At 35.2% G+C, this 24,243-nt stretch overlaps 1 protein-coding gene across 2 annotated transcripts in view; it reads right to left on the reverse strand.

Annotated features, from left to right (window-relative positions):
• The window catches only part of DPH6 (diphthamine biosynthesis 6), a 224,428-nt gene that overhangs the window by 165,703 nt on the left and 34,482 nt on the right, over nt 1-24,243 (reverse strand). For both annotated transcript variants that reach the window (XM_025165624.2, XM_025165623.2), the window contains exons 4-6: nt 21,550-21,623; nt 18,090-18,208; nt 6,562-6,623 (exon numbers count right to left, since the gene is read on the reverse strand). In XM_025165624.2, coding sequence (XP_025021392.1) covers nt 6,562-6,623; nt 18,090-18,208; nt 21,550-21,623 — 255 coding nt within the window. The remainder of the gene's footprint in view (nt 1-6,561; nt 6,624-18,089; nt 18,209-21,549; nt 21,624-24,243) is intronic.

Below are 24,243 nucleotides of genomic sequence, written 5' to 3' on the forward strand. Positions count from 1 at the left end.
AACTCTTGATCTTTACAGTACTACCAGCAGGCTACTGCCATCAGCTTGTCCAAATCCTTATTCAACACACAGTTCAGTTACATCACTTCAAGTACAGTTATATACCAATGCAAGATTGAGGGTTTATTATGGGTACAGAACCTTGGGTTTTCATATAGTTGTCTGAGGCTGCTAGTATCAAGAATGTCTCTCTAAGCTGAAACATACCTGTGATTTTCCCTCTGGATTGAACACACAGCTGTGCCCTTCTGCCACTCTATTCTTGCTGTATTAATGCTAAAATACAATGTTATGTTACTGATGCCAGTGTTTTTTTTGTTTTGTTTTTGCGTTCATGAATTTATTTTATAACAGAAACAAACCAGCACTGTGTGACTAATCAAAAAGCAAACAAACTCACAATCTCAATAAATTGTATTATTGTGGGGAAAGATGATATATATAACTCTCCAGGTACACTAGACCAGGTAGAACAGAGATACAAAATTGAGGAAAAAACCCCACATAATGTTCAGATTATAATTATTGCAGAAAATATAAACAGTAATCCCCGAGTTTGTTTATGGTTCATCTATAATATAGACAAGGGAAACTAGCTAATTTGAGCTGTTTGATATACATTTCTATCAAATCTAATCTTTTATAGCCTTCAGAGGATTCTTGACACTGCTAGCATCAACAAAGGACTAGCTGACTGATGTGGGATAAAAATATTAAATTATTAAAGGAGAGCTAATACAGATGGCCAATGGAAAGCCGCCACAGTGGATTATTTATTGGGTTCTTGGTTGTCTCTGAGTCTGGCTTTCTTCTTGCAGATATTTAATTGCAGACTAGGTAACGTCATCACCAGATGTTATGTTAAGAAACCCACATTTTGGATGTGATTCAAGGCCATATATGCTCCATAAATAGGGTTTATTTTTAGTTTGTCAGAGTGCCAAGCTTCTACAGTGCCAAGCTTGCATTCTTAGCCTTAGTTTGATCTAAAATCTAGCTGACATTGAACTGAATTTACCTATGTCCTGTGAAATTAATTAATTTTCATTCATGTCTTCTGGCAGCCAGTTGATGCTTATGGATGCATTCTGCCAATCTTTTATCTGCTTGTCTTACTGGTTCTCTCAGTCATTACACGGTATGTTGTAACTGACTTCCAGATTAATAATAGTTCCTACTTGAAATATTTCATAGGTCTGGCTTTTCTGCATGTTGGAATCTGATTTTTCAGCACTCGTCCGCTGGTTCCTAGCTCAGCGTGACAACTTAGCCAAGAGAGAACTAAAGCCTCCTTAGACTTTTTGTTTATTTATTCAACTTGTAGGACAAATGACTCTGGGTGGCGAACAATCTTAAAGTAAATTAAAAAACAAACTGCTTTCATAAATACAAAAATTAAAATACACAGTAGCCAAGGAGGATGTCACAATCAATAGTTGTCAACACAACCAGAAGATGGGACCTTTCACACACTTGAGGCCCCGGGCCCAGGCACAGATAGTTACTATTTTCAATGTCTTTTTAAAGGACAGCAGGGTGCTTCCTTTTTTTATAGTAGGTCATTATTATACATCTACCTAAGAAGCCTGCCCTGCACCCCTCAGAGATAGGAAATTATAGGCCAGTCTCCTGTCTCCTATTGTTAGGTAAGGTGACTGACAGAGTAGTGAATTTTAAATTGTACAAAGTCCTGGTGAAAAGTAGATTATCCTTACCCATTTTCAAACTCGAGACTGAAAGATCATGGATGATGTGGCACTGCTGGACACCAGTATAACATGACATTTAATTGCAAGAAAAAATACACCCAAACATAATTCTTGTATTTCTTTTTAATCAAACAGGTTGATTAAATGAAGGAATATTTAAGAAGGTTCTTTTCCTTTCTTTCTTTTTTAATATTTTATTTTGGGAAAATATATATAGCTCAAAGGAAGATATCTGTCAGATAATTAAATCATGTCTGTTTACCCATTTTGGATGACAAATTGAAATATGTATATATTTTCAAATAAAGATCAAATTATCTTTTCAGGACCTGTGTTATCAGACATTTTCCTTTTAATGAGTAAATATCTCTTTGTCTAAAAATAACCAACATTCACTTAAGCTTTCACTTCCAAAGCTTACACTGCTGGCATAAAAGATAGCTCCACCTGTCAGAAGCTGCTGTAAGTTTCTTGTAGGACAAATCCATCAAGAATAATTAATGCTGATGCAGCAAGAATGGGCAACTTACAAAGCAGTTAGTCAAAACAACTTATTCTTCCTCCTTCCAAAATTACTGCTGGAAAACTGCTGGAAATGGAAACCAGGCCAGGCATAAGTGGCTACAAAATGTAGCTTTATTTGGAACAAAATATATGATTGTTCTTCCTCACTGAAACATCCACTAAGCACTTCCCAATAAGAAGAAACAATATTTACAAGTCTCCTAAAATTATTTGTTCTAATAACGCCTCTTTGATGCCACAAATCCTTCCTGGACATCAAGTTCAAACACTTTAGAGTTCCCACTGGTGTGATAACTGTTTGGGCTGGAATATCTCAGCTTCCTGTTGCTGCAAGCTCTTCCCAATTAAATGCAGGCAACACACCCGTATAATAAGATGCACATGCACTTAATAAGGTAGGGTGAGTGAAGTATTTGAGTTCCAGACAAATCTCCAGTAACTGATCAGGAAAGGAATCTAGGCACTTCTGACCTCTAAGAGAGGCTGATTGTGCTTCTTCCACAAGAAATACATTCTTCAAGTTTTTAGTAAAGATAATCAACTACAGTTAACATACTAACCACAGTTTAAGATTCTGACAACACACAAACTTGTAGTCACTCTAGAACAAAAACAAAAGCTTCCAATCTCCTTTTGGACATTCAGTCAGCCTTGTCAAGATAAAGAATGGGGAGGGTGGGTGGGTGTGGGTGTAGATATAGATATAGATATATAGAATCTACCCATTATAACTACGGCACAATTACTTGTTCAAGAATCCTTTTTTTTTAATTGTTTTGTGTGAATGCACCTATATCTTAAGAACATTCGTGTGCTCTGGCTATCATTAGAAGAATCTCAGACCAAGTAAGTCTTTTTGTCTGCTTATTAATGGTCAGGCAGATAAATAATCTGTTATGGACAAAGTTGAGAAACTACAATATGGATTCAAAAGAAATATATGGCATTTATATAAATGTAGATTATATGCGTTTCCAGTTGCTCATATTTTAGTTGTGGGCTACTGAATTGCAAATGTGGGGCTCAGGTTTCTAGTCAACACACCTACAGCTATGGGCTGTAACAGTATGACAGTATAACTGTATTAAGTAGGTTGATAAACTCATCTTCCTACTCCTCCAGTGTGGCCACAACGAATCTGAAAGTTTTTGCCTCTGCTTTTTTTTTAAGCATTTTTGTTTTGTCTGAACCCAACAAATTATGATCTGATCTATAGTTTGTCTGAAATAATTCAATTTCAGATCATAGGTTATAAAGTTAACATGATTCAAATAAACAACAGCTAAGATCAATTTGAGTGCTGTGGCATGAAGTAAAAAATGACACAAAAGCTTCCAATCTCTTTTGTATAACCACAATGGAGGAAAAAAGAAAAAACAGAGAGAATATATACCTGCAGTTGAAATATAACTCACTCTAGGTACAAATAGTAACGGTTTATCATGCCATACATACAGTATGTGGCCACTAGGAGTCAAAAATGACTTGATGGTACCTAATCAATCAACCAATCAATGACATACAAACTGGTAATCTGGGAGGTAACAAAAGACTAGAGGGTTTACATCTGTCAAGCTATTTAAGACACTTGTTAAGCAGAAGACAATGAGGGTCTATATAGATACTGTAAATACTGGTTAAGCATGGTTATAGCAACTTTCCTCAGGGGAAGGGCAGCTGTAAACTACAGCTGAAGCTCCAAAACTCATATTTCCCAGTGTTGGCAATTTGCAGATGGACATACTTCAGAATTCTCAGCCACAGCAATTCTGGCTAAGGAATTCTGGGAGTTGAAGTCCACACATCTGGAAAGTGACAAATTTGGGAAACACTGTTCTAAACAATGCAGTACAGTAGTTTAACCTTGTGAAAGCTGACCTCAGAAATCTCTAATTTTACATCTCAAAGGCTGTAGATGGCCTTTAGATATAATGTTGTCATCTAGAATTTTCTAGATTCAAGTTGGCAAAAATCTGAAGACAGGAATATGCAAGTTTATATATAATTATTTGTGTTAGATTGTTTTAACTAAAAAGGGGACTAAGGTATTAGGGCAACTACAGCTTGCTTAAGAATAAGAACTTTATAAAGTGACAAATGTCTAAAAGAGCATTTCTGAAGTTGGCCAATTTCCTTCTGATACTGCTATCTGTCTCCCCCTCACAATCTCTCTCTCACACACACACAAACCACCCCCTGACAGAATTCAAAGGAAATATTTTTAGAACTGTAGCCTCTACTTTCTCTGCAGCTGGCGTTTATGCTTCAGTTTCACTAAGTTATAAAGTTAGCTAAATATCTAGTAAAATATTTATGTATGCTGACATTTACTGGAAAACACAAACCCAACTAAAACGAGCATTTATTGAGCAACATTCTTTTATACTGCTGTAGTTTTCGGCTACAACTGTCATGGTTCAACCATGACAAAATGCATGAAAAACTATCTCATTTGAGGGGGAAAAACATTACATTACAAGGTTGTAAGAATAGGTGACTTTAAAAGTTCACATAGATCTGATCTCAGCTTTCATGTCTTTGCATACGTATATATGTTTGTGTTTGTGAAGATAGTGCAACAGCTTTCTGTAATGTATGTGATAAAACTGCTCCAGTGACAAATCACTGAAAAGGGATTAATATAATTATAACATATAATCAAAGGTCACAAATGCTAATATAGGTTGTCCTTGTTTAGCAACTGCCTCGTTTAGCGACCATTTACAGTTACGACTGTGATAAAAAAGTATCTTTACAACCAATCCTCGCACTTATAACCTTCGTATGTCTATAAAGCAAAGGAAAGCTAAAGTAAGATCACAAGCACAGTCACAGTTTCACTTAGCAACCACTTTGCTTAACAATCAAGTTGGGATAACAACCAAGACCCAATTGTGGTTGCTAAATGAGGATTACCTTTACAGGAAGAAAAAAAGGGTGCTTTCTGATGAAACCCCCAAATACATAAAAAAACTAAACTGGAAATGACAACTAAAAGTATCTCTCTCTAGCAACTGCTTAGACTTTTCAAGCAAATTTCTAAAGAAAAGTTAATTCCAAAGCTAATATTATCAAAGCACTCCTTAATCATAGAGATGTGAAAATGTAGGAAAAGAAAAAATCAAGAAAACTTCTGAGACAATACTTTCCCCCCTTTAAAAAAAATATATATTTTACATTTTTTGGGCTTCCCTCCACCCAAAATATTTAGGAAACATTTTCTAATGTTTTAGTGATTAAAATATGAAAGAAACTGGCCTATGCAGGGAAAACACACCAAATCAAAAAGTAAATGAACACATAAAAGGGTAAAGAAGTTTGTCTCAATACAAGGAAATCTTCAGTTTTCAGAAATCTATAATAATAAAATATTAAAGGCTCAGAAGAAGTAGAATCAACTCATAGCAGTAATATGTCAGATTCAAGAAATGAGACTTATTAGAGAATATTTCATGTAGCAAAGTTTGTATTCTGAACTTTGCTGCTCCTCCTCATTCCTGAAAAGTAGTGCTTTTTGTATTTGTTTGATACATTGGAAGATCAAATCCAGAATACATGACATTCTTTGTTTTCTCACAATGTTAAGCCTGGGGAAAAAAGTTACAGCTGCTTTAAGATCATATTAAATTTAATGGGGTAACTCCATAAAGCCCAAGAATCTTTTTCCAGGCTTATGCAAAAGCTGTACAGAAATAATGTTTCAATGGATAAAGCAGGCTGCATTTGAATGAGGTCTGAGACATTTCTTCCAAATCATTCCAGAAGCATGTGGAGCCCTAGTATTTTCTCATTAAAAGGTTATGTAAAAATTTCTCTCAAGTCCAACTTGATTCTTGGTGATTCCTTCCAATTCATGCATTCCTTTTAGATTTTTTTTCCCATCATAAAGAAAAAAAGTAAGCTGCATCAAAACATTCTCACATTAAGGATATGAAAGCAAGGGGCTGCCCTCATGCTACACCTTACTAATTAAAGCTTCATTAACTTCAGTGGGTCTATTTTGAGCACGATTCCTGGAGAAAATCTATGTGATTGCTAAGAGGTGACATTGACTTGATGGCACATAATCAATCAATTTTTAGTATGATATCCAAACTTTATTTTTAATCAACTGTTCTCAAAGAAATAGGACACATATGTTTTGTTGATTAGGAAAACTATACATATGGATTATATAAAGTATTTATTTTCAGTTTACTAAATTATGTTCTAATGTTTTCTTTTTAAACTTACATGCTTTAAGAACTAAGTGTGACTAGTTTTATCCACAGGAAATTTATTATTTTGAAGTACCATATATTTAATGTATACTTTCAATAATACTTACTTCCAAAAGATAAGGTTCCATTTCATCCAATGTTTTTCCTAGATGTTTATCTGGATCTAAACCTGCCAAAAGATGTTAAAATGTATTTTAGAGAACAAAGTACTGCTTGAATGTCACAGATTACTCTTTCTTTTTTATCATTTTTAAAAGAAACTATTTTAAAAAAGAAAAGAAAACCAATTCCTGTTTATCAAAAATAACACTGGGGGAAACATAGTTGTCCTTAGCCAGAACTTACTCTCTTATTTTCTTTGAACTGCTGATTTTTATCTTGAGCAAAAATAAGTTCATTTCCTTTGCCCTGTACACCAAGTGGAAAGTATATTGTTTTAGTGCTTGCTTTCAAATAAATGTTATAAAATAGAAAGCAAATCATAATGTACGTATGATAATGAAACACTCAACTGAACTTGACAACTCTGTAACATGTATTAAAGGTATCACCCTACATAGTTTTCCATATTCTATTATGCTAAGTTGGATCATTGGTTTATATAAACTTACTATTATGACTAAAGCTACTTTTCTTCTCAGCCTAGCCATTTCTTGAACAATCTCTTAGGCCCAAGCTAAATATAATGCTATTTGTGTGGATGAAATTCATATGCATATTTTTTGTCACATAAATACTGTAACAGCATCAGAAAATCTTGATCAGACTCTAGACTATGAAAGACTTCTCATTGTCATGGGAGAAATATTAAAATTCACCTCTCTAAACCTATTTGCTTTCAAGGGTAGCCTCTATTGATACTTCTACAAGTTTCTCATAAAAAGCAAACAGAAATATATGTACCATTTCTACTGTTACAAAATTGCTCATTGTGCCTATAGGATTTATACTGCAATACATTCCAGATGAATTCTGGGCTTCCAGATGTGTTGGACTTCAACTGCCATTAATCAACTTGGCTGGGGCCAATGAGAAATGGAGTCCAGTATCTTTTGGGAAGTCATAGGTTTCCAATCCCAATTATAAAGTTGCAGACTAAACCTACACTTGACTTTCACACGGAGTTGAAGCATCTGCTCACCTCTTCTGCAATGAATGTTCCAAAGCCCATCTTTCTTATTCAGCATTTATTTCTTCTAATGGCAAAATGCCAAATATTTCTTGAGCACATATAAGTAGAGTACAGAATCAAAGTTCCTTTTGTTTTTGTTGCCACTTTCTGGTACTTAGCGACAGTCTGTTCCACCTTCCTTTATCTTTTCTGGTTCTTTGATATACTTCAAGGATATCCTCTCATTTTTTTCCCCCTCAGTGGGATTAATTTTAGATTAAAAAGGATGATGTATTTTTACCTCTCTCTTCTAAAACAATGTATTGGGAGATGATATTATTTGCAGAGTAAAGTCTACAAACAACACATAGCTCTATTATTGGATACTGATTCTGTCCTTTAAATGATAATTATTCAAGCATAAAATTTAATTTTGTTCATTTTGCCCAACTGTTTGGAAACAAGTGTTTCCAAAAAGAACTATGAACAATTATTGACCATTGATTAAATGCTGACAAGTATTCCCTTAATCAGGATCTTAATTCATATATTTACACCACAAAGGAAAAAAAAGTGCAAAAGATCATAATATAATACTAAACCAAGATCACATTGCATTTTCCAAATGTGAAATCACTAGGGATGGGGAAAAGACAACCTGGATGGGTGGATAAACCTACAACAAGCCCAGGCTGTAGAAAACTCCATGCAGAATTAAGAAATTAATTAGGAGGAAGAATCATAATTTGCTGTGCTGACATCTATTTTACTTGACTTGCATGTATCTTGAAGAAGCAATTATGATTCAATTAAAATATTCAGTTTTATTACTTTAGTGACTGACCTTGAAGTTAATGCCTATTTTATTTAATTGCATCATCTATGAATAAATGTTAACCCTAGCATGTTATGCCCCATTATTTTTAGTGCATTTTTCAACTCTCTGACTGAATTATATCAGTCAATTAATATCTACTGTCAAGAAAGCAACCAACGCTTTATTTCTTAGAGAGTACTCTAGCAAATGATAGGAAAAGCATCTTGAGAGGCTTGGAAATACCATTTCATAATGCCAAGTAAAACGAACTGGACTAACTTCACAACTTCTATGCTCTGGAGTTTTACTGCAAAATCAGTATGTGCAGGAACAAGTTGCATAACAAGTCTAAAAATCATTTTTATATTTGTATAGTACAGTCTAAAAAATCCTAGATTCTGATGTTTTAATTGGAACTGTATTGCTACCTGCTGGCAGCATCATTGATAAAGAATATTTCACTGTTCTCCATGACAAAAAATATCAGTAAGTTCATACATATTTTAGTAATACTGTTGAAATTGTATATGTGTCTAGATATTTTGGATGCTATGGACAAACACATGAGAAATAGAGAAAGAATTATACAATCAACTACAAGTATACCATTGCATAATCATAAAATTAAGCATGTTAAAAATATTTTATAGTAAACAAAATTATTTGTGTTATATTTTTGTGTTTATATTTTTCTTTCAAGGAGCTTGCATCCATGGTACAGCACACACAGAGAAATAACATACTTTTTTCCCTTCATTAATTGTTTTAAAAGTTATAAATTATCTTGAGATGAAGGCCAGACATAAAATATTTGTATGTCCATATGGCACCAGATACAGCAATATACCCCACATCTAACTATGACAACATTCCAGCTTAACTAAGGTGGAGTGAGTAGAGGAAGAGACTGGAGACCCAAGCTTGTCTAACAGTGGGAGATTGTCTTATGTTCTATATCAAAAATTTCCATAGATCTTAGACTACAGTTAATTCAACAAAAAGTATTTTGCAATTATTGCTCCCCATTGTATATGAATGGGAGGAGAAAAGGGATGAGCAAACATTGTTTCATTGGAGATACAATGAGAAGTATGCTTTAAGCATATTCTGTGATGTCCTAAAACTGCTGCATTCTTGCAGGAAGTCATTGCATACACTAGCTTGACTTTGAGACAGATTTTAATATTTTCAGATGTTTACATTCTACCTAGTGCATAGAAATTGGTGGATGGACAATAGAAATGACTTCTCTGTGCCTCTCTTATTGCTAATAGACTTGTTCATCAATATTCTAAGATAAAAGTATGGCCCCAGTTATTCAATGGACTGAAGACCTGGCATTACTTGTGACTTATGAACAAGCTACTTTCAAATATAGCCCATGTATGTATGATTACGAGAAATGATCATTTTATTTTTTTAATTTATATTTCAAATTTGTCACCACCCATCTCGCTGCAGAGGGACTCATCCTTTACTAAAACCTTTGCATAAAGGTGTGTGTGTGTGTATTCATTCAAAATTTGTCTATAAATACACAGTTTTCCTTTCACCTTATCTGTTTTTTCTCTTTAATTAAATAAAGGCAACTCTCCAAACTTAGATTAAATTAAATTGATCACATCAAAGTTGAGCCATTTAACACAAGCTTCAGCTCCTTAATGGAAGCATTAAGAGAATTTGTATTTTAGAAATCTCAGTCCTAAGGATCTAGCTGCTTCATGAAAGCAAGTCCTGAAAAGTTTACAAGTGTACTTTATTCCATGGCTAGAATCAAATGTAAATTGGACTCATTATAGCAAAATAAAGCTATGGACAGTGGTTCCAATCCTACATACATTATTTGGAGATCTCAAGAACCCAAAAGAGAGAAAGAAGTAACCCAAAAGAAAGTAAGATTTTCTTACAAAAGAAGATCACAATTATGATTCCTCTGGAAGATATTCTCTCTTCATATATCAGATATATCAGATATTCCCTCTTCGTCATTATTTTATTCCAATGGAGGTTGCAAAATACTCTCATATGCAGAGACAGGCACAGAGACAACAAGGTGTCAATATTCTCCTACAGTACTCTTGAAGGTTGAATAATCTCAGCGAAAGCCAAGGACCCTGGACATTTTTCCAACCTTGTGATATTTATGCTCAGGGAAGGAGGCAACAAGAGCTATGCAAGTATGAATTTGCTCTGAATGCCAAGTCCAACTGCAGTAATTGCAGATGACAAGCAACAGCTCACCTGAGTAAAGGAAAATCTATTCTAGAAGTGACTGAATTATTTCGCATTCAAACCATTTTTGCAGTACTTGTAAACTATGCAATGCTTGTTTCATCTCCTATCACTGATTAGGAAGAATGTATAATTCTGAGGACTGAAATTTTGCAGAATTTTGCATTAGCTACCAAGAAGCATCTTGAGAAACAGTTGCTGGCTACTTGATAATCTTGTTTTAAGTGGCAAATACTGTTCTCTGACCAAATTCCCTATATAGTAGATATTCATAATGAATACACATATTGTAGGTCTGGTTTCATTTTTCTATTTAGAACTAGTATAAAAATGAATTATTGCCTTAAGTTGAACCGCTAAGTAACTTTGAAGAGGAACTGCAGGTAAAAAAAGAACTATCATGATTGTTTCTATACTATAAAGGGCAAAAATCAGTTTCATTAGGAGATCTTGGTCCTGTGTAGGTGGTGAACAACAAAAAAAGCAGAGATTTTTAAAAAAATTATCTAATGATAGGTTGTGAAAACACCATGGAGAATTGTGTGGGTGGATGATAAGCTGGTATGACAGATAGAAGGATTGTGACAGAAGGCATCAAAAAGTCGTGATATTTCAGGCTGCAGAGAATATCCTTAGAGGATGCAAGAGGAAAGAAACATTTGAAAATCACTTAAGCTGAAGATACTTGCCATTTAAAACAGTAATACAATTTGGTAGATTATCAGGATTTTACTAGGCCAAGTATTTGCATCAAAATTGAGTAGGATGGATCCTAAAATTGCATGGACCACTATGTTACTAATGCAGAAATGGAAGACTGTTGCTTTTGATTACTTCTCAGAGAAAAAAATCTGTGATGGAGGCAGCTTCGAGGTAGTCATACTTCAGTATCTGAATAGATGGGTAGGAAATAAAATTGTCCAATCAATTGATAAATTGGGGCACACCATCAGCAAGTTCTGAATTTTTAAACTCACTAAACAGTTATTTGCAGACTACAGTATGTTTCTATCACTCTCAAGCTTCAATTTTGTCCCTTCATCATGATCTTCATAATGTTTTATTGTCTAAAGTCAAGCATTCTTTAAACCAATACAGATGGATGGATGGATGGATGGACGGACGGACGGATGGATGGATGGACGGATAGATAGATAGACAGACAGGGAGGGGAGGGGAGGGGAGGGGAGGGAAAGGAAGAATACTTTTTGTAAAAGACTGCACCAGTATAGAAGCAGCTAAGGCTCTTGTTACCTTTTAACATCAAATAATTCATATACTGATTTTTCCCTCTTTGCTTTTTTTAAACATTTCTCAAGACTTTTTGTTTTTCTTACCTTAGAACACAAAGCTTAACTCATTCTGCACTTCAGCCTTTCTACAATTCCAGCTTATTTCTGTGTACTCTTCCTTAGTGACATGCCCTCATTCCATCCCTTATATTTGTTCTTTTTGTTGTCATTTTTGGATCTTTCCAAGCTTTTTGTAAAGACACGTTGGCTTCTTTTGCTGTTCTCCATTTCTTTTTCCTTATTGAAATCACCTGGAGTTCTGCTACTATATGAAGCAGAAAGCTACCATCCAGACAGAAGTTTGCTTCAAGGACATTTGTCTCCCAAAAATGTTGCTGTAACTGTAGCTCCCCATCACTACAACTTCACATTTCTTTGAGAGATCTGTAAGTTCCTTTTGGAAAACATCAACCACATCTTATGGACTGGGCAGGTGATAACAGACACCAACAACAGTACTAATATTATTCATTACTTTTTCAATCCTTAAGTTTTCTATAACATCACCAAAGTCCCTTGGATTTCAGAACAGGTATGACTTTTTTGTAACATAATACAACTCTTCCTCCCTTTCTCTTGCTTCTATTCCTTTTGAAAATTTATATCCTTTGACTGCTGTTTTCCAAACAAGGGAGTTACCCTACCCTGTACTAATAGCCAACTTATTTTTATTTATTTTCCCTATCCATACTGTACAGACAAAGGCCATAAACTTTACGAGTTAATATTCTTTCTGATTTTTCATTAAAATATAGGCCTCACTTCCTCTTCCTTCTATAGCACCTGAGTCATTTTGACCAAATGCATTTTTACCAGTCCTTGTGAAGAGCAATCCATATCATTCCCGTAATTCATCATTCAGGTAACATTTTCCCAGAAATCAAATGTGTGTTTTTGACACAATGCGCCAATATATTATTTCCTTTTCCAGTCCTTTCCTATGGACTCAAGAGATGGATGAGACTACCAGACGTCCAGGTTGTTGAGTATCCTTCCTATATCTCCATGCTGATATGGCTATAATTGCTCTTGGCAGTATCATTTGTCCCCACATGGATGAGCACAAAGAGATAATTGTCAGTGGATTTGCTATATCTTAGAAGTTGTTCTTTCACATCCTAATCCATACTTCAGGAAGGCAGCAGACTTCATGAGCCAATGGGTCCAGCCAGCATGTTTGTTTCTCTTCCTCATAACAATGAGTTGCTAATTACCACAAATCTTCCCCCCCCCTTCTTGAAAAGAGCAGCTGCATTCCTTCTGTTCTTCAGAGATCTATATTCCTGCCTCCTGATTAGCAGTACTGCTTTTTCTACCATTGAAGGTTCAGAGCCTTTTTCTCCTATGAGGATATCCAAGCTTATTCTGAGTTCTAGTATTGTAGAATACCTTTCACAATTCTTGCTCCTCTTGTCACTGTCACCCACTGGTCTAGCTCTTTGGCTAATTCTCTTTCTTTGATTGCTTTTTCTGATTCACTTCCTCTATCAGTCCTTTAGTTGAACGAATTCATTTCCCTCCTCTTTTATGAGCTAAAGTATCTCTACTCTCTCCTCCAATACTTCCACTCTTTCTTTGAGCATTACTTCAAAGCACTGACTTGCTACTAATATATGTCAGGTAGTTTTCAGGCACAAACACACAAGCATTACAAGTAATGATAACAGTCATGCTCTTTTATTTTCGCTTCTGTTTCTCAAGGCACCCCAAATAAAAAGTTTTTATTCTTGCTCCTTTTTGAGGCTCACAGGTTAGTTGAGATCTTACTGTCCACTTAAATTGAAAATTCTTTAGGACTCCCTCTTGTGCAGGAATCCCCCACTAAGGCATACTAACAGATGGCCATCCAGGCTTTGTTTAAACATCTCCAGCAAAAGAGAATCTATCCTCATGAGGCAGTTTGTTCTATAGTTGAATAGCTTTTACTGTAAATATTTTTTTTCAGATAGCCAAATTAAATATATTTCCTTATAATTTATACCTACTGTATTTATTCTTATCCTATCTTTTGAAACAACTCTGAAAAATTTTGCCTGTCTTCTATACTACATAACAGACCTTCAGAAACGTGAAGATACGTAACTATCATGATCCACTTGGGTCTGTCAATATCCTTCCTAAAATGTGATGCCAAGAACTGGATGCAGTACTCTAGATACACTCCAACTAATGTAGAATACAGAGGAGCAATGAATTCATTCAAAGTTGATATTATACTTCTGTTGACACAGCCTAGGCCTACACTTGGGTTGTTCTTTTTTTGTTGGTTCTTGAAGCTGCATCATAATCTTGGCTAATGTTCAATTTGTGATCCATTAAGACATCCACAAAATGTTCACATGCATTGCTGCCAGTATGGTTCTCATCATCCTATACTCATGGCTTCATTTTTTCCTACATGACTTTCTAATCATTGGAAGGAAAAAGAATCCTATGCAAATGTAGGACTTTGCATGAGTTTCTGCTGAAATACCGTTTGCTGGTCTCTGCCTAATGTCTCAGCTTGTCAAGCTCCTGCTGGATCTTGGTACTCTCCTCTAAAGCGTTTGCTATTCCTTATTTTTCTGTGGTCTGCAAATTTGATTTTCATATTCTTTTAACCCTTCATCCAAGTCATTTACAAATATGTTGAATAGCACAGGGCTTAGACGGAGACCTGTGAGGTGCCACTCAACACTTCCTTACAGGAAGTTATATTTTCTGAATTCCAACCTATTCTTGCCTTTGCATTAAGGTGCTGCCTCTTCTAATAGATTTCTTTACTATATTGCTAACAGTCTGCCAGTTCATCTTACTTTTGGGGAGTTCCAAAAAAACAGCAGTTCCCTGAATCCTTCAGTGAAGTGGACTTCCATACTATACAGAGGAAAAAGAGGTTACAGCAGGATTATTAAGGAAAAGTATGGAGGAAACCACTGCCCTCTTCAGAAAGTCACCATCAGCAGATATTAATTTGTAAGTGCCAACTGAAAAGAGTGTTCTGAAATTAATGTGTATTTACTTGTATAATTATATGTTGCCTATAATCTTACACCTTTCTACCAATGTCATTAAACTAATGGAAAACAGAGCTATAGGAGCACGCCAGGGTTGATAAATGTCAAGCTCAAGTTACATATTCACTGATTCTTTTCACATCAGCGCAACACGCCATCTAATGTGTATTACTACTCAGCCTTTTAAATGCGTTATTCCAAACACATTTACTGCAATTTAGCTTAAAAGCAGCTTTGATTATTCATCTAAAAGTAAAATGGTAACCCATACCTTAACTTCTCTGCCATTCGATACGTTAAACAGCCATAATTCCTTAAACCTCCTTTAATAAAGCACACTGTTATTAAAGCACTGCGGTGTGCCCTCTGGAGCAAAGAAGCTCCATTAAATTTGCTTATGTCTAATTATTCCTACCCTAGGCAGGTGAGAAATTTAGTCTGATAAGATCTTTCTTTCTACCTGTAGCCAAAAAAGAAAAAAGAGGCAGCTGTTTTCTATCTAATTACTATCTAAAACTATTTATGGTATTTGTGCTCTGAAGAAAAATGCCACAGAGGGTTCTTTGTGTATCAGTAAGCACATTCTAACTTGTTCCAGGCTGATGAGATACAAAGACAAGTTTATCTTACTTAAGGGATGACACAGGTCGCTGGCAAAATCACCCCTGCAGTCATTTCCTCTGTCACTCAGAATTTACCCATTTCTTCCCCCCTTTTTTTTTTTTGAAAGGATTTTGGATTGTATACAGAGACATAACTTACTTTTATAGAAATTGGGCTCAATCATAAGCCCATTCTAGATACATTAATAGCCAGGCCAACACTAAAAACCCAACTGATCATCATGGAGCACAATTTGGAGGAGAAAAATTAATTAATTTAAATATAATTTCTTTTAAAATATTTTTAAGACACTCTTTCCTGAGTGGACCAGTGTGTACAATCAGAACTGTCATACAGTGCTAAATACAAGAGAAACAATAAAATAATGAAGCAAGTTTTAGAAGGTAATAAGAATGCAACAGCATAATCTAAATGTTTTCTCTTTGCACCAAAGGCTGCCAATTCAGAACTAGTTGCACTTTCACAGAATATTTCCAAAAGGGGTACCAAAATAGGCACAGACATATTCCTAATTTTGGGAAAAAATACATAGAAGTTGGGCATGGAAACGAAAAGGCAAAAACATTGTTCCCTTGTACCTGACGTAATGTGATCCCACCCAGCCATGCATATTAACATTCTGCCAGCTCTGTCCTTTACTTGAGGCTTTCAGCTCATTTTCAAGGGCCAAATTACACTTGAGCATAGAGCAGCAGTAGCTGTTTATGCAGCAAAAGCTTTATAAATTTATGAATGAAGGCTGCAAGTCTCAAAAGGAGATTCAGGAGCATCACAAAATATGCAGCTGATCTCCCATAGAAGTTGCAACCCTTCCACAGCCGTTTCTGGAACATAAGAAACACCTATTCACAAGGTTGCCACCATCTTGTGACTCTGGTTAACTAACCAACCATAATCTGGTTATGCTTTGCAACCATATACCTAGTTGTATAATGACTCTATTCCAAGATACTTTAAAATAAAATATTTTCTGTTTCTGGACCCCAAGCTATTGTTACTTGCTTGCCCTCTTCAAAGATAGTAGATTTATTATTAAATAAAAAGCTAGAAGTTTGCTGTAGAAACTGACATAGATAAGTTTTAACAGGATACCAAATCCTGCCAACTAAATGAATTATCTTGTAATTTGTGATCAAAGACAGATTTTAAAAATTATTTCTCATCCTTTGTATAAATGTTAAGAAAACACTAAATGAAGTTGGGATGATCTTATTTTACTGTTCTTATCAGAAGTGATATAAAATAAAATGATTCTGGTGAAACATCACACCTGAAGAATTAATATTTCTCCTACCAATGTTACTCCCAATAAATGAATTCCCATTTTAAACAAGGCAAATTCTTATAAAAACAGTTCACCTCATAGTTGACTATATGATTTAATTCACACCAAGATTATACTGTGCACTTTATCAGAAATTTATTTTTAGCCACTCATGTAGAACAGCTTCTTTCCTATTATACTGGCCATTCTTTGGTCTAATGGGCCACAAACCCCCACTGACCCAAAAGGAAAATCATCTTTTTATCAAATTTTACACCCAAGATCTCATCTAACACTTTTATGTGAAATACTACAGAGAGGACTGTAATTCTGAAATGATGTATTGGCCTATTAATGTATTTCTCATCAGTTTGTGTAGTTAGAGAACCACATACCATTCAGTAAGTCTGAATTTATAATACTCTGCTCGGACAGATCTTAGTGGCCAAAGTATTTTCTGTAGTAGGTCAGTTCAATGTGAAAATCACAATTTTGCCAATGAAAGTCAATGTGTTGATTCTGAACTCCACTGAAATTCTCTTCTTCTACACACACATACAATTATCTTTTAAACTGCAAGAGTTTTGCTCAATTATCTGGAGCAAAACCCAACTGTCCTTAAAAAATTTCCCAAGTGGTAAACTAACTTTGCTGAATGCTACAATGGAGCCATGCACATGAGCAAAGTAACAGAACAACATGTACAACTAAATCTGGACAGCACAGAGTAGCTTGAATACACAAAGGACAAACTAGGACAGTAATAAGTATCTTTTCTTTCTAATTTAGGAACAGATTATCTTAAGACTGAACAGGAAAATACCTCTTTTGTCTTGCAAAGTCATTTACTGATTGCTGCTAGTAAAGTTTTTACTTAACTCTTTACATTAGAAGTTCCTATAATTTATTGTAATAATGGTCCAATTTCTAGCATTTGCATAACTCTTACAAGCAAACTGAAAATGGTTACTTTATAAATGAACATCTCTTGAAAAAACATTCTCCCCGTGCAAATGTAATGAGGAAAGTTAAAATGATTATACACTTTTTTCCACTATCTGGCATTAAAAATATTTATTGACTAGATCCATTAATTGTTTAGACATAACACTGTGCAACTGAAATTCCATTCCTCATATTTATATTCCATACTTCACTTTCTCCTGGTGCAGTTTTCTGCCCTTGAGTACATTTTAATTACAAAACAGATTAATACATTCCTGTGGCTATTTTATGGTATTGATTGCTTATTGACAAAGTAGATGCACCACAGTTACTAGAGATAGTTTGAATTCTTACCGAAAGCTGCTACTTTTATTATTATAGCTTGAACTTTCAAGGATATAATTTCTTTCAGCAGTGTGTCTTGATTCTGACGCCACAGGTATGCTAGAGGCTGCAGAGCAAGCCTTTTACAACTGTTTTCAGAAAGAAAAGATGGATGTGTTAGTACAACTAAACACAGATCATTTAACTTTCTAAGCAACTTTATTTAATTTATCAAATTACAATAGGTATAATTAGTAAGGATGAAGACAAACTGGGCTAAATGTAACAGTAAATCCATACATTTCCACTTGCAATGAAATTTCCCGCTCTACACCTCCTACCCAATCTGTTGCTCAAGCCCCAGTCTGTTCTGGAGTATCTCCAAACTTGCATAGCAGATGTAGAGGGCAACCATATAGATATTAAGAATCTCCTCTTGCATCCACAAATGGAATGGCATTATGGGATCCCATTTAAATAGTGACTATCCAGTGACAGCACGCATCACCAATGCTTTAAGGTCATTATAGCTCTTCACTTAAATAAATTTTCACTGGCTTTTTCAGTCCCCTCCCCCTTCCTTCTATCAGGGGCATCAGTATGAGATTAACAGAAAGACACTGCCTTCCCTTCCTGTTGAAAGAAAGAAAAACACAAACTAAAACCCAGCACCTGGTATTCAATTTGGAGAGGCCAAGACCATGTGAGATATATTACCAGGCATAAACTGGCACCAAATCAGCCTGTTTAAAATATTAGCTTATTAAAATTGAAAACAGCAAAAAAGAAAAGAGACAGAGAGACAGAGAGAAAAAAAAAAGAAGAGGAAGAGAGGAGATGATGTTGGTGGCGATGAAGCAGCAGGAGCAACATGAATGGATTGTGAGAGTGGGAACACTAATTGAAAGAACAAGCAGAAGCAAAGGCAAACTCAGACAAAACAAATACTGAGTTTCAGTGGAAAATAACTGTGAAAGGAGTCAGACAAAGCTTTGAACACGTGCACTTTAAAACGAAATGACACATTCAATCTGATACTTCTGCACCTAGAAATCTGGTTGTAATTCTTTCCTTCTTAAAAGATAGACTTTATCCTTTCTCTTCCCTGTAGCCCCATATTTCACTAGACTGACAAAGAAAAAAAAGCCTCCAGCAAGCTCCTTCCTTGCTAGCTAACCTCAGTGGGGTGAGGGGAAATGTATTTATTTAAGAATTTAGCCAAATCTCCCTCTGGGAATTTTTTTCTAAAGGTAAAGATACTGGGTAAATGTATGTGCATTCTGACTGACAGGAACCTCTGGAGGTTTACTTGACTAGGAATGCTCATTACATATTTGATTAATTCAAGCCATGCTACCTCAGTAATATGTAATAAGGTAACTACCTGGAATTTGGAGTGTCAATGGCTAGCCATTGATTGGATTTTTTTTTTTAATCAACTTTATTTGCTACATTGTGTGTTGTCCTGAAAGAGCAGGTATACAATAGTATTCTAAGGCAAGCAGAAAGATCAGTTTGCACCATTCCAAAACATTGGTTAGCTACATACTCAGCTATGTTTTCATGATAAAATACAGCCTCTGTAGTTCATCTGAACAATAGAATTATACATTTTATCTTCCATTATACTACTCCATCACCTTCATTTTTCACAACCTTCAAGTCTCCTAAGATGACATAGACTAGGTTTTTTACATACATCCAGAACATCCACACAATGCACCAGACGAGTGATATTATTTTTGGACATATCCTCTATACAAGTACTATTGGTAGACTCTCTTTTTTGAGTCAGCAAAATATATGGACAAACCAGAATACCAAAGAAATATCAGAATGTCATGCAATTAGTTCCCAAATTTCCAAAGCAAAAGAAAAAAAGAAAAAAAACATTGTAGCATGTCAGTACTATGTCAAGGTAAGTTTCATATGTTCTTTCCAAATAATAAAAAGTTTCTCCAAATAAATATTTATCAAGTAATTCACATATATTCAAAGTATCACTGAACAGAAAGTATCATTTGGGACCACATAGCAACATTATTTGCACAGGTTTAACTTGAACATCTAAGGGTTGAATGAATGAAACGTAATGCCTCCAATGTTATAAGTTGCTAACAAATGGCAGTAGAAGCCCTGTGTTTAGCATTTGTTCTTTCATTTCTATTGGTGGAAAGTTGCTGTAAGAAAAGGTTATATTGCTACTGTTTGTGAAATGGAAGCCTGCAGTAAATACCCACCAGTGTGCTTTAAGCAACATAGTGTACTATGATTGAAGTTTTGACTACCTAAGGAGTATCTCCAACTCATCACTGAATGCAGGTTGTTTATGGTGATGACTATGTTGGTGTGAGTATTGTGCACTGCTGGGCCAAAAAAATGCAAAGATGGTGAACCAGGAAGAGCTGATCAAGAATGAAGAAGGTAACCTGTGACAGCAACAGAACAGTTTCACATGAGAAAGGTTGATGAACTGAATAAGGACAATTGACAGACCACTCAAAAGGAAATTGCTGTGAACTGTTCTTCAGTATTGGAAGTTTTGTGCAAGATGGGTTCCACATAAGCTGACAGCATGACTGAAAGCTTCAAGAGTTGAAATTTGCAGCAATTGTTGTCATACTACAAGAATGAATTTTTTCACAGCATCATGATAGCTGATGAAACATGGGCTCATCATTGTGAGACAGAAATGTAGTCCATGGAATATAATCACAAAACTGCAAAACAAAGTAAATTCAAAACTGAGGCTTTGACTGGAAAACTCATGGTATAGATGATGTTATTTACATGGATGTTATTAAACCAGGCACCACTATCAATTCAGAGTGTTACATTACAACACTTGAAACTTTGAAACAATGATTAAGCAGAGTTTGGAATCAGAAGAAGGAAATTTTGCTGCAACATGACAATGCTAGGCTTTATACTTTACAAGCCACCCAAGTGGCAATTGCAAAGACGTGTGTAGCAAATGGTAGTGATTATGTGAAGACGTAAATACAGATAACAATAGATCTCATTTCCAGGATTATTTTCCTGTTTCTTTTTATTAAAATACCCCTATTTAAATTAAAGTTATGGAGATGGGGGCAATAGTTTTCATTCAACCCTTATATGTTTAGATAATTCACTGCAAGGCTGAACAGGAAAAGATGGGTTTTAGTTCATGAAATCTATATAGTTAGAAGACAAAACTACATTTAAGACATTCAAGACTCTGTTTCTAAGAGTTCAGTCTTTTTTATTTTATCCATTGTAAATTTGATTTTATCCATTGTACACCCCTACAATTATATATTTAGCATCATACAAATATTGAATGAAATGTATAATGAAACTTTATACTCTGCTACCTTAGTTGATAGGCATGCTTTTCAGTTAGAAGCAATCACATTTCTGATCTAGCCCACACCACTGAAATCTATAGCTGTGTTGCCATGTACGACATGTTCACCTTACACTGCAAGCAATGTCTCATTTTACTTACACATTTTCCACACGGACTCGTTGATAATCTGAAAGAATGGCCCCTACTGAAACAGCTTCCACATTTTCTTTATCCTGAAAAATATGTATGTGTATAGACAAATTTAAAATAAATCTGCAGGAGTAATAGTAATTTCTTCACTACATAAATTAGTAGTCCATTAACAGGAGCTGCATTTAATTTCATTCAGGTGGTTTATAGTGTGTTTAGATTTATACAAACATATTTTAATTTCTTGGGAATTGGTTACTATTTTATATATTTAAATTGCAGTTTTATCATGTTACATACCATAGGGAATAATTTGAGGATTACAGTATACCCACTGGAAATTCTATTTTATATAAGCAACATACTGCAAATTGAGATCATTTTTAAACATCTTTCAATAGGCTACTGTAAATTTAAAAGCTTCAAAACTTTTGCTATATATAATCTAACATGCAAAATACCTGAATTGATATTATTTTATTTATAATTTATATAGCTGTTACAAAGGGGCTCAGCAAATGGCACTGTATAATTGTAGTTTGTGTCTTGATTAAAGTCTTCATTTTGTTCCTATAAGGAACCTCAAGCAAATGTTTCTAAACAGGTGGTCCTTGCTTAATGACCACTCATTCAGCAACTGTTCAAACTTATGATAGTGCTGAACAAGTGGTACTTACAACCAGTCCTTGTACTTACAGCCGTTGCAGTGTCCCGCAGTCATACAATTGCGATTTGCGACCTTCCCTGCTAGCTTCTGACAAGCAAAGTCAACAGGGAAGCCAGCAGAAATCATGGTCATGTGAGGTCCTCGCTTAACGAAAGCAACCGGGATTGCTGGAACTGCCATCAATAAGTGGCATGGTCATGTAGTTTTTTGACTTATGACCGTGTCCCTTAACAATGGAGTTTCTGGTCCCAGTTAGCATTGTTAAGCAAGGACTACCTGTAATGAGAAGTGAGCCTCAAACAGATACAGAATATCTTCCACTGCTTATTTCTAAAAAAAGCTACTTGCAGTTAATTCTTTCTTTTTTGAGCTACAGAAACAAGTGTACGATGGCTATTGCCATATGTTTTGGAAATATCTCTTCATCTCCATTATTATTGTGACATGTGAACTCATGTGAGTTCACAAAACTGTGCAAAAAATGATGTACCAGAATTACTGTACATCTTTAATGCAAAAGAAATTTTAAATTTCTACAATTAATCCTTCCATATGCCTTCTATCAGCACCAGGACTAGTATCATCAAGGAATGAGGTTCATTTCCCATTCAGAAAGGTAGCAACATTGGTACTCAGAGCTTAGAAAACAACATCAGTAAGTTGAGCAACCAGTACATGCAGTCATTGATAAAACAGAATAATAGGGGATTTAGGAGGGACCAACAGATATAATTCACCCAATATATAGTCAATCTATGGAACTTGCAGCCACAAAACAGTGGTAATTATCAGCAGGTTTAAAAGTGGATTATACACATTCAGAGAGATTATGCTATTAACGGCTATTAATCATACTGGTACCTGGGGAACTGCTCTATCTTAGGTATGAGATTCCCATAAGTATCTATTATAACATTTTAAGAGCAGAATGCAGGACTACATGGGTATATTAACTGATTCACCAGGATTTTCATATTATTACATTTCAACTATATAAAAACCAATTAGTATAGGTATTACTGGAGATGAGTATGCTTTTCTTTAAGTAACATTGTGGGTTGGATCTGCATTTACTATTCTACAAAAAAATTGATTTTTCCTATTAACAAAACAGACTGCTGCTCTCCACTGAGGAAGCAGGTAAATTTCACCAATCCCTTGTTTCCTCTGTACCCCAAGCCCCATTTTTCATACAGTTCCAGAACAGATTTCTGGCAGGGGGGCTAGAGCATGATCAAGGTTTGCCTTCCTGTTTTCTACTTGTAAGACTATAAGAACCTTACCAATCTAAACCTGATCAAATCAGTGGATCACTTTGAAAACCACCCAGTCACTTCCTGGTGAGATGGGTGGTATCCAAATTTGAAATATAAATAAATAAAAATAAAATAAAATAAAATAAAATAAAAATAAATCATTGTTTGATTTTTCACACATCACTCTCCGTCCTAAAAAGTCTGCGGCAGAAGACAATGAAAATGTTCCATTTTGAACAGCCACTTCATATAAATGATCTGTGTTATGTACATATATATAATTAGTCATTTGCTTCAATGCATGGGTGACCCTTAAGTTTCTTAAAAGAGAGGTGTTAATACTGTTTCTGTTTTTATTTTTCAGTACAGACACTTCAAGACAAAGATATGGCACACTTACCTTAACTTATAATAAAAAGCATAGTTGCAGGAGCTAAATCATGTACACTAACAAAGTGCAGAATGATGACCTAGTCTTGCTCAAGTACTGCTGCAGACAACGGTTCCAACAGAACAGTTATTTTGTCTTTGCAGCTTCTATATTACAAGATATAGATAGCATTCCATGTCAGAGAAACGTCTTGGTCCTGAGAGAGAAGGTCTCACATTGGAGGAAAATAGGACTCACACCTGAGACAGATAAGGAATCTTGTGGGAAAAAAGCAACAAACAAATGTAGCTGTCAGAAGCTATGAAAATGCAACTCACACGGTCCTTTGTCAAGCTATGAAACAACTGAAATATTAGGGGATGTGGTGCAAGGCACAAGGGAGCATGCAT

This window comes from Python bivittatus, unplaced genomic scaffold (assembly GCF_059951505.1).
Source record: "Python bivittatus isolate LINGU-HERP-01145 unplaced genomic scaffold, Pbiv_v1 ctg000480_np1212, whole genome shotgun sequence".
NCBI lineage: Eukaryota > Metazoa > Chordata > Lepidosauria > Squamata > Pythonidae > Python > Python bivittatus.